Source organism: Papaver somniferum, unplaced genomic scaffold, assembly GCF_003573695.1.
Source record: "Papaver somniferum cultivar HN1 unplaced genomic scaffold, ASM357369v1 unplaced-scaffold_125, whole genome shotgun sequence".
Classification (NCBI taxonomy): domain Eukaryota; kingdom Viridiplantae; phylum Streptophyta; class Magnoliopsida; order Ranunculales; family Papaveraceae; genus Papaver; species Papaver somniferum.
The window spans coordinates 5,705,246-5,716,728 of record NW_020621603.1 but is presented as its reverse complement, the minus strand read 5'-3'; the positions used below and the strand labels follow the sequence as shown (position 1 = coordinate 5,716,728).

General features: G+C 35.9%; 1 protein-coding gene across 9 annotated transcripts; it reads right to left on the bottom strand.

Moving 5' to 3' along the window:
* Positions 1-879: 879 nt before the first annotated feature.
* LOC113331450 lies at positions 880-6,553 on the bottom strand. Of its 9 annotated transcripts, none has more exons than XM_026578155.1 (9): positions 6,297-6,553; positions 6,026-6,127; positions 5,523-5,634; positions 4,145-4,304; positions 3,903-3,976; positions 3,218-3,500; positions 1,999-2,124; positions 1,409-1,471; positions 880-1,311 (listed from the first exon to the last, which is right to left on the bottom strand). In XM_026578155.1, the coding sequence occupies exons 1-6, from the start codon at positions 6,347-6,349 to the stop codon at positions 3,387-3,389; spliced, it is 615 nt and encodes a 204-aa protein (XP_026433940.1). In that variant the 5' UTR covers positions 6,350-6,553; the 3' UTR covers positions 880-1,311; positions 1,409-1,471; positions 1,999-2,124; positions 3,218-3,386. The 9 variants fall into 9 exon arrangements, 4 of the variants coding, with proteins under 4 accessions (XP_026433940.1, XP_026433942.1, XP_026433941.1 ...); XM_026578157.1 differs by having other exon boundaries at positions 880-1,295; XM_026578156.1 differs by having other exon boundaries at positions 1,409-1,434.
* Between the last annotated feature and the right edge of the window lie 4,930 nt (positions 6,554-11,483).

The window sequence follows — 11,483 nt, the reverse complement described above, 5'->3', positions numbered from 1 at the left end:
TAGAGTCATCATGGTCATTATATTCATTATGTTCTAGCTCATTGTCTTCTATTTGTCCCAAAGCATTAAATCGACTACCCCCTGGATGTACTGAATCAGATCCATTGACTTTATGCTGTGAGATTGGTGTAATAATACTAGAGACAGCTGAATCAACTTCAGGATTTTGAGAATTATGGCCTTGGTGATAGATGAAGTTACAAAGGATCTTCAACGGAAGATCCTTTAGTGCATGATCTTTGACGAATGATGCGGTGTTAATTAACGAGAGTATGATAGAATTTAATAAGAAGTTGGAGTTGTGGAGACAAACTTTAAAATCAAAAGGCTTCAGATTTAATAAGACAAAAATCGAATATGGGATGTGGGTATAGCAGTGCTAGATTCTGACGATGGGGAGGTCAGAATGGCAGTACAAGTAGTATCCTGGAAGAGCACTTTTCGATATTAGGGGTCGAATGTTGTAGAGTGACTTTGAGATTGATGAGAATGTGAACTATAGTATTCGAGTGGGGTAGGTAAAATGGCTAGAAAAAATCAGCAAAAGCTTAAAGGAAAAGTTGTTTAGGATGGCAATCAGGCCTACTATATGTTATATGCTATGTTGTATGGTTGGAAATGTTGGGCTACCAAAAGATATGTTCATAAGATACGGGGAAAAAACGGTTTAGTCCAAAAACGCGTCAAAAAATACGGATTAGTCCGTCCCAAGTTAACTAGATACAGTTTAGTCCAAAAATTATTTAAAATATAAAAAATACACAAATAACCTTCCTAATTTACAATTTAATCCAAATATTTATAGTTTAGTCCAAGATGACTCACGATAATGTCAACATTTTTAAATAATAATTAAAAAATAATTTATTTTTCGAACCGTTTGTCCAAAATTTGCGAACTTTATATATTCAGAAAGCTCTTTCCGAAATATACAAAAAGAGTACCCATATGACTATAATTTTCATTTTTTTAAAAATCTCAGTTTACACTGGTGTAGAAACATTTTTTTCACCCTGCACGCGTTTTTAAAATCTCAGTTTACACATTTACAAAAATCCAGAAAATCCAAAGACGGTGCACCAGTTTGTAGTTTGCACACTACATACAACTTGAATCGTCCATCTAGAGATAATAGCTGATGGCAGTAGTATAGTGACAGGCCTAAACAGGTAAGAGGCTTTGTAACTTACTCTGACTGGTTGCCAACACTTTCAAGTGTACACCACGGAAAACGTGTCATATCATCAATTTGGTTTCTAAACCTTGCACTAATGTCAGCAACACTCTTGTTATTACTGTTGAGAATTCACCCTGCACACGAATGCAGGCACATGATTTACGTGGTTATGGACATATATATTTTGGGGAATAACAGCTGTATCCAGGTAGGTCAAGAAGGTTCAGATACCTTCACATCCAGCATATCCACCTTATCTGCATACAGAATCAATGATTTTGATAGTTCACCAGACTGTCGAAAAAACATTTTTTGATTAACATTAAAATTACTGAATAGGTAATTTCTGTCACATGTGTACAACAATATACACTTATATTATAGGTGTATCAATATGTACACATGTGATTTCTGTCATAACCAACAGTCAGTGTCTCATAGCGTCACTGATTCGACATCCAAGAAATGAAAAAAATATTACTCAGTAAAATTTGATTAAGAGTCCACACTGGAATAGAAACCACACTGGACAGGAATAGAAACTACAACTGAAAGCGGAAAGTAAACCCACCAGAAAAGAAAATCTACAACTAGCTGGTACAGTAGAATGTGCATGCATAAAAAGAAAGCCCCGAATATGAAACTAGTAGACTGACTACTAGGACCAGAAGGTATCACATATGACAAAATCCCAAAACCTACATTACTAGCAGCAGTTTCAGATCTAGTATGTATACCAATGATAAAAAAAAACGGCTTTCCAAACACCAGTAGTGGTTCAAGAAAGAAATCCAACATTTGAAGGATTGAATTTTACTAACCTGCGTCCACTATTTCTCTTTTCACCCATGTTTTTTTGACTCTGTATAAGTACAACAATGAAAACTGCAATTCAACGAACACCAGCTACTACAAATTTCTAAGCAGGTCTTCACCGTCCAATTAAACTGTAACAAAGACAACAAGTGAAATGCAAAAACTATCAAAAGTACAATAGTAGATAGAATGACGATCAAAGAAGAGATTGCAGTCGCCAACACTAGCAGACTGTTATACATTATCGTTTTGATCTCATGGCTGCAAACCAGCAAGCCAAACCAACCTATTGTATTTTCTAAGATCATTTTCACATTTTTCACTTACCCCACTTAATCTTTACAATATCTTATGGATTGTTTAAAAAGCTCAATCTTTGTTCAAAAAAATTCTTTTCCCAGCGGCTGCAAACTCTAGATAGGGAAGATGCAGCGACCTCGAAGTAAGATTTTTTATCATAATCATAGCATGTGTACAACGATGTACACGTTAACAATCAACATGTGTACAACGATGTATACATTAACAATCAGCAAGTGTACAACTATGTACACCTCGTATAACAAGCACACAAAAAAAAACAATGCACTTTTATGTGCACCCATATAACTGGTGTACAAGAAAACACCTCGTTTAATTCTTACTTTTAGGATTAAGCATAATCGTTAGACAAACTACATTAACGTGAAAGAACAACAAGCAATCAGATGATTAAAACGGATAAGAAAGAAACAATGATCAGGGGATGTCATGCCATGGACATCTATACCTGTCTCTAATCTTTTTACTTCGAATCTTATCCACAATCTCATTTTCTCGTGCAACTTATGTTGTAAACTATCATGTCCAAATGTCCAACAAAAACAAAACAAAATTATATTTTACACAAAATACCAAATCAGACCAAGTTCGTAAAGAAAAAACAGCATGGGTCAACATATCTAAGGATCAAACCCGCACATCGTGAACGTACTGAGTTTCAAGGACCACAAATTACAACTAAAGGTTCAACCCGAGACAACTTAAGGAAAGTCTTTTCATGCAACAACTTGAAAAATAAAGAAGAAACAACAAATAATTGTTGTTTTGAATCAGAATGATTAGATGCAAGAAAAACAAGGTTTCAACGACTAATAGAGACTCATCCACTTATATAGAATTAAATGCATGCAACGAGCTAGTGAAACAGAATATATTGATAATAAGCGAAAGAATGAGTCTCACCTGGTCAAAAATAGCCCAGTTTATCACAAGAGAGAGCACATCTTCTTTCGTTAGGTGTGTCATCAAAAATTTCGTCCCCTAATGACTTCTTTCCATCAAGTGTCTCCGAAACATCCAAAATTTCCTGATGATTGCTGCAATCACTAATCTTCTCCTTCATCGTTATTCTCTACATCCAAATCCTGATACTGCTGACTCTGTGGCTCACCAACTTGCGCATTTGTTTCCTATTCCATTTCAGATAGCTTTTCACCAAGAACAACACTGGAGACATGTGTAGCACCTGCAGAGGTACAAAATCAAAGAGCAAGAGTATGTGCACATTAGGTGTACAACTATGTACACATTAGCAATCACAGTGTACAACTATGTACACAGTAACAATCAACATGTGTATATAAATGTACACATATTATACGCACATGTATCCAAAACATATATACCCAAACGAGGGATGAATGTGTGAATTTAAGTATAAGATAAAATTCAACAAAAAAAATCTAAGATAAAATTCATTAAAATAGATATGAATTTAGTACCTACTGAAATTAAGAATCTATGTTATTACAATTGGTAACATGGGCTATAATGCTAGTGGCGCACTTTAGGTCTCTTGAGAACGAATTGTAATGCCAACACTAGAATACAGAAATGTTACCACTCATTCCTAAATTACAATTCATACCATAAGGTCAATGCTTATACCCATGATCCATCCATTGTGTCCGTTCAGCACCATCCAACGCACAGCCAGCAATACTGCCATCAATCAACAGTTGCTTCAGGGCACAATCGTCCAGCAACTGACTACAACAAATATTTACAAGAAATGCCCCTAAAAAAGAAAACTACATCTTTTATATGGGAAGAAAAGAAAGAAATCGAAGATACCGAATAATAACATGATAAAAGTAGCAATGAACTTACCAGGTTTTACATGCTGCAGGCGTTCAGCATTTATAATCTGAACAGTTTCATTAGTCAAAGCACAATGTAGGGAGATAAGAGCACTTGATGGAAGCAAGTCGTTTAGCATATCCATTCTTCTTGCAGCAGGAGGGAAACTAACAAGTATCGTTCTTTTTCCCTACACAAAACATATACAATAGTGCAGCTCGTTAAAGGAAAAGTGATAGGCTCTTAACTAGATGTAAACAAAACCGAACACAAGAAACTGATGGGAGTAAACCAAATTCGGTAAGGAGACTGCAACATATAATTGGTGTACGAGCTTATTATACATCTAGTAAAGTAAATAAAGCACAAAAAATGGTGCACTTTTATGTGCATCCATATAATCGGTGTACAAGGAAATACACCGATTAATTCTAACTTTTAGGATTAAGCATAATCGCTAGATTGGGAAGTAAAAACCATAAAATCCCATGTCCACTCAAACCGTTGGTCATGGACTACTTAATCTATACAGTCATGGTAATAAGTGGATTTTAATTACAATAATTAGGAATTTAATAGCACTTTATTTTCAATTAGTGACATGTATAAGACAAAAAAAGTCACTTTTTTACAAGTGTTAGTTAGTTACTGGAAGCAAAATCGAAGTCAGCTCATATATAAAATCACCAGTTTAGTTTTAAGATCAATAGGTAACAAACTTAAAAACACCTGACAATGTGAACGGATGGAAGGATTTTGAATCTTAAAAGGGGGACATTAAGCCAAAGTTGGTAGATGATGTAAAAACACTTCCTACGTGGGATTCACAAAAAGATGCCCAATCCCCATTCTAGGATATGTTTAAACATAGAGCGGCTATCATGACCAAACATACATAAGTGTGATGTGTCCCCAATTGATAATCGTTTTAAGTTAATGAGAGCCCAAACTGGTGGGTAGAACTTCCCAGTCCAACAGGTCTCACATGGCTGATAAAACTAGGCTACAAACATATGATATCAGACCTATCGAAGCATTGATAAACCAAAATCAAAAGCTTTGTATATGTAAACCAGAACCACTAAGTGAAGACAATTGAAACACAGAACAGAAAATCAATTAGAAAGATAACAATAAGCAGAGGGAAGTATTTTTATTTTTTAAGAAAAAAAAACCTTCTATCATATTCAGACTTGATTTTTTCCCTTTTAAAAATCAAACCTTCTATCTTGGCGAGTAATATCAAGAGAAAGCTCCTTTAGATTGGGGCAGTTAGAAACATAAAATAATGTACATAAACTTTTTTATTGAAGTAATCAATTATTCAAGAAAGATAGAGAACATATATGGTGGATTTGAAATGCCACAGGAAAGAAAAACAAAGCTTACAGGGGCAGAGGGAATTTACCATCTTAGAAAGACAATAAAGATCTGAAATCCAGAGTATAGATAGACTTGAAGATAACAGCGTAAGAGAACCCAAGTTGGAACATCCTTCAATCTTAAGGCTCGTAAGGAACCTCATATCAGCAAGAAAACGACTCAATTCATCCATAATATACAGTCAAAATGAAAACTTTAAAAATAATATAATTTTTTGTTTGAGAATTCAAGGATTTCATACTAATGCGGTTGGCTCAAAGGGGAACTAGTTTCTCGTCGGACAGTACATAATAGATACAATGGAAACCAACTAAAGGAAATTAGTGGTATGGACTATGCATCACAAACAAACAGATCTAGGTCAAATTATACTAACCAATCAAACTCCCAACCAAAAAATATTACGATCTTAAACTATTTAAATAACATGGATAAAAACACAAGAGATCCTAAGATCCAGTTTAACAATAAAGAAAATCCAAGTTTCCAAATGAAAAGGGAAATTGATTATATACAGTTGATATTTACCCAGTAATTCTATTAATTGCCTTATGCATCGTACGAATCTTCATCGATTGTAAATTAGGACATGAAAATGCTATGCAAGCAAACATCGTTGAATCAACATCACTGCATCATAAAAAAAAACCTCCATTAAAGAGAAATTGTATACAAGAACCATACATGATTGCTCTTCAATTTATTTACCTAAACACAAAAATGAAAGTTGAACTTCAATCAGTGATTCCACTTTAGTTAAGAAATACTAAAATTGAAGGAAAATAAGGTTTACTCGTACCTGAGGGAAAGGAATTTTGGTATTGGAAAGATCAGAAGCGTTTTCGAGATCATCAATGAAATTGAAAAATGAATCCTAGCAGAGAGACTCGTCGAGAGGCTTAGGGTTTGCTGCTGAGAACAAACCTTATTCAAAACGTTTAATCCAACAAACTCTTCCAAAATCTATCTCGATCTCCCTCTATCGGTCTCGCTCTCTCTCTCTCTGAATCTCTCCTCAAATCTGAGATCTGTAATCAATTCAAAACGTTTATAACTCTAAGGGTAATTTTGATAGTGGAAAAATTCGGGAAATTATGAATCGGTGAGAGTTTGGATTAACTCGTTTAAAATCTGGACTAAACTGTCTGGGACGGAGGATTTTTGGACTAGAGAGTACTGGGTTCGAAGGGACAGGACTAGAGCGTCCAAAGCCCAGGAAAGGGAATTAAATGTCAATTTCTACTAAGATAAGAGTAGTACAGATGCATATGCGGTGGTGGAGTTGTGGCCACAGGGAACATGGCCGAGTTAGAAACGGCGTTATACGATAGACTCGGAGTAGCGCCAATTGATAAAAAAAAGAATTCTATCATTGGGGCTTAAAAAGTCTTGGTTTTTTGGGGGCTTTCTAGGGTCACTGAATAGTAATTGGGACACCTCCCATCATATATTTATATAAAGACTAATATGACCCCTCACTGATTTTAGATAATAAACTTGATTAATAGCACTAATCATGATTAGCTAATTAATCAACACTAATTCATTTCTTTAAGTTAAGTGTTAAAGATGAAAATCAAAACCCAAAAGTCAGAGGGATGAGGAGGAGGAGGAAAATTTTGGGGAAAAAAATGAAAATCAGTGATTCAAGCAAAACTTTTGATGTAAGTGAACCCTCATCTTCAAAATACAATAACATATTATTACCCATCAACAACGATCAATTCTTTGTTGATTTTTTAGAAAATCAAGAAATTATTTCACAAACTCAAAATAACTCTTATGAACCTTACTATGATTTCGAAGGACCAATCCAAGAAGAAGAAGAAATCGAAGAAACAATTGCTCATGATTACCAGGTATACCTCTATTCTAACTCCTTTTTCAGTTTTTAAGCTCAAAGTGGCAAGAAGTTTCGATTTTTTCCCTCCGAAAATCCTAGGTTTCCAGCCGCCATGTCCAATCACGGCCGGGAAACCATGAACTCCCAGCCGTTAGTCATTATAACGGTTCACTATCGATGAACTCCCAGCCGTTATTAGCATGTTACGGATGGGACGATAAATACTCCTGGCCGTAAATAAAAAATTACGGTCAGGTTTTTTCTACGTGCATGGGAAGCATTTAATACTGTCGGCGGCGGTTAAGTTTCCTGTCCGAAAATATTAAATGCTATTTAATGTTGTCGGCGCTGGTTGGGTTACCCATCCGTAACTTGTTTTACGGGTCGCTTTTTAGGCCGTAAGCTGACTCATCCAGTTACAGGGAAATTTACGTATTGGCATTCCTGGACGTAGACAGTTTACGGTTAGGAATAATACTTTTCGACCCAGCCGTTGTTGTTATGACAGCTGGAATATCACTTGTCTACCCAGTCGTATACTATTTGACTGCTGGAATATCACTTGTAGACCCAGCCGTATACTCCTTGTCGGCTGGAATATCACTCGTAGACCCAGCCGTTTCTGTGTGTTTAAATTTCTATTGTGAATAATTATGTGACATATGTTATTCTATTATAGATTATACTGTACATTCTGGTGCAAGACAAAGAGGTGGTTATGGAAGATCAAGAGGTGGTTATTGAAGAGCAAGACGAGGTTATGCAAGATCAACCCCAACCTGTGCAAGTTTCCGAGGACACAAGTGCTCACTATGCAAACAACTATGAGTGGAAAGATAAGGAAGATGCTGAAAAAGCGGGGGTCTAACAACACCACCCAATAGTTCACTTAGCAATATGTATGGACTAACTCTGAAACACTTTCTAGAGAATCAACTAGAAAGTCAGACTAAATCTAGGTAAAAGTATCTCGAGGAGTTATTATCTCTCTCTTGTTTTGATTTACTCAAGCTAATAGAAACCAGCGAGTCCTAATCAAACACAAGGAATAACTTGGACGGTACCAAAGACCAATGTCCAAGGATCAATCAATGATAATCAACAACCAAAGGTTGGATTAATCTAATTGATGATTTAAACGCACAACCTGTATTATTTCAATTATAAAGATAAACAATATAATGCGGAAACTGAAATAACACAGACACCAGAAATTTTGTTAACGAGGAAACCGCAAATACAGAAAAACCCCAGGACCTAGTCCAGATTGCATATACACTGTATTAAGCCGTTACAGACACTAACCTACTGCAACCTAACTTCGGACTGGACTATAGTTGAACCCCAATCAGTATCCCACTGATCCAGGGTACAGTTGTACTCCCTACGCCTATGATCCCAGCAGGATACTGCGCACTTGATTCCCTTAGCTGATCTCACCCACAACTAAGAGTTGCTACGACCCAAAATCACAGGCTTTAACAATAAACAAATCTATCTCACACAGACAAGTCTATCAAAGGATCAATCTGTCTCCCACAGAAAAACCCTAAAGTTTTTGTTCCGTCTCTTGATAATAATCAAGGCGAACATGAACCAATTGATAATCCGGTCTTATATTCCCGAAGAACAGACTAGATTAATCAATCACCTCACAACAATCTTAATTGTATGGTAGCGAAACAAGATGTCGTGGAATCACAAACAATGAGACGAAGGTGTTTGTGATTACTTTTATATCTTGCCTATTGGAGAAATCAAACAATCTCAAGCCAATCAATATGATTGTACTGTTATGATAGAAGATGCAAGATCAGATCACACAACTACGATAAAAGTAGTATCGGTATGGCTTCACAATCCCAATGAAATCTTTAAGTCGTTAACCTGGTTTTAAAAGAAGAAAACCAAAGGTTAAAGGAGAACCGACTCTAGCACGCAAACTAGTATCACACGTAAGGTGTGGGGATTATTTTTGTAGAGTTGCTAAATGTCCCCTTCTATAGCCTTTCAAATCAGGGTTTTGCCTTAGTTACAAAGCAATCAATATCCACCGTTAGATGAAAACCTGATTTAGATTCAAGATAATATTTCTCAATCGTTAGATCGAAAACTTAGCTTGTTATACACAAATGACTGTACGCTTCTAGGTTTGTTAACCGCACCCAAACGTGTACATTGTTGGTTCAACAATAGTCTAACCATAAAGTTAACCATATGAGTGTTTCATACCAACCATGTTCTTCTTCACCATAACTAGTTCAAATGACTCAAATGAACTAGTTAAGAGAGTTGTTCAATTGCAAGGAAATCTTATGTAACTACACAAGACACAATTGAAGCAAAGATGATTTGATTCACAAGAATCGGTTCATGAACTTTAATAGCCACAGTTTGCAAATTCATTCCTTAGTCTTTTAAGATTAAGTTCAGAAATCATTTTTAGATATATAACCTTCTCAAGTTCGCAGACGAGGTTCGCGGACTTAAGACACCAGACCGAGTTTACAAACTCCAGCAGAAATTCTCGGGATGAGAACTTCGCCAGTTCGCGGACTGGGTTCGCGGACTTGGCTCACGCAAGTAGTTTGTCAACTCCAGCAAAAATTCTCGGGTTTGAGAACTTCGGCAGTTCACGGACTGAGTTCACGGACTTGGCACTTGCCATACGTCTTGTTCTCTTGATCAACAATGTCGAGAACTTCGGTTCAAGGAATCCATTGGTTATGTAATCTAAACTCTCATTCCAATCATTGAAACATTCTTAGAGGACGTTATATAGTTGTTACATCATTTCCCGTCAAAGCAATTTTCAAAGTGATTGAAACATATCATGACTTTCGTCACTAGGTAAAGATAAACTTGGTTGAAGCGAAAAACTTACCAACACATATTTTGAGATATAAATAGGCGAGGTATACTCGGCTCGAAATATCAAATGTGTATAATCCAATATATATATATATATATATATATATATATATATATAGCATACGACTTTTGTCTCAATGAATAGGAGATAGAATAGATAGACTTTTGAGTGATAGATAAGTTCAATTCTCCACATACCTTTTTTGTCGAGAAGTTCCACCGGTTCCTTGAGTAGATCTTCTACTTGTATGATGAATCGCCATGAAGTCCTTGAGCTCAACTACACTTACTATCCTAGTCCGAGACTTAGCTATAAGAAACTAGAAATCAAGACTTATAGTTTTGATCACTAACATTGACAAACATGCTTGAGATAGCAACACATGCGAGTTTGACCGAGCAGTGCTCTAACAATCTCCCCCTTTGTCAATTTTAGTGACAAAACTATCAATACATATGGATTACAAAAAACATAATGAAACTTTAGTAGCTCTTATTCCACATGTCTAATCTTCAATATTCCTCGAAATCTTCGTCACTTCCAAGTACTCCAATGATCCCAAAGGTTGTAAGTTTAGCATCACCGTTGTTGAAGATTCGTAACTATAACAATGAGAAAGCATCGGTCTCGATCATTGTTATACAGTGTCATAGTATTATTACACAGTGTCAAAGTTCAATTGTATCACAACTTCAACAATAATACTATGATGATATGTATCACTCCCCCTTAGTCAATACTCCATCTCAAATGAAAACCACCCCCCTTACACAATGATCCGAAAACCATATGTATTTGTAGTGTGAACTACATATTAATTCTACCCCTTTTTGTCAATAAAATTGGCAAAGGTACAAGAACGGGATCATAATGAAATTTCCGTAAGAGACATTTCATGACTGAGAGAAAGAAACACACATCATCTTATTTAGATGCAATCATATAGCCGAAGCTAACAACATTCATCAAGGAGTTTAAAGATACAAGATACCCCCTCTAAAATTCCACAGCCGCAGACCCCTCAAGATATGACCATTAAGCACAAGTTCAAAAGAACTCTCCCCCATTTGATGTCATTCCCGAAAGAACAACAACGAGCGACCTTAATTTCAAGAGAAAAGAAGGATTTTTATTGGACACCAAAACCATGAGAATGATTTTTATATCCAAAACTCAATCAAATTAATCATAAGTAAACCCATGATCAATTTAATCGGAATACATAATCAAATTAACCACAAAAGTGACCAATTTAATTGATTGTGCTCAAC

Excerpts from the sequence above, each read along its gene's own strand:
- LOC113331450 (XM_026578155.1), bottom strand. The coding sequence starts at position 6,349 with ATGATCTCGAAAACGCTTCTGATCTTTCCAATACCAAAATTCCTTTCC. Across the intron at positions 6,128-6,296 it reads CCAAAATTCCTTTCCCTCAG|TGATGTTGATTCAACGATGT; the intron begins GTACGAGTAAAC and ends TTTATGATGCAG. Across the intron at positions 4,305-5,522 it reads TTTATTGTCTTTCTAAGATG|GGAAAAAGAACGATACTTGT; the intron begins GTAAATTCCCTC and ends TGTTTTGTGTAG.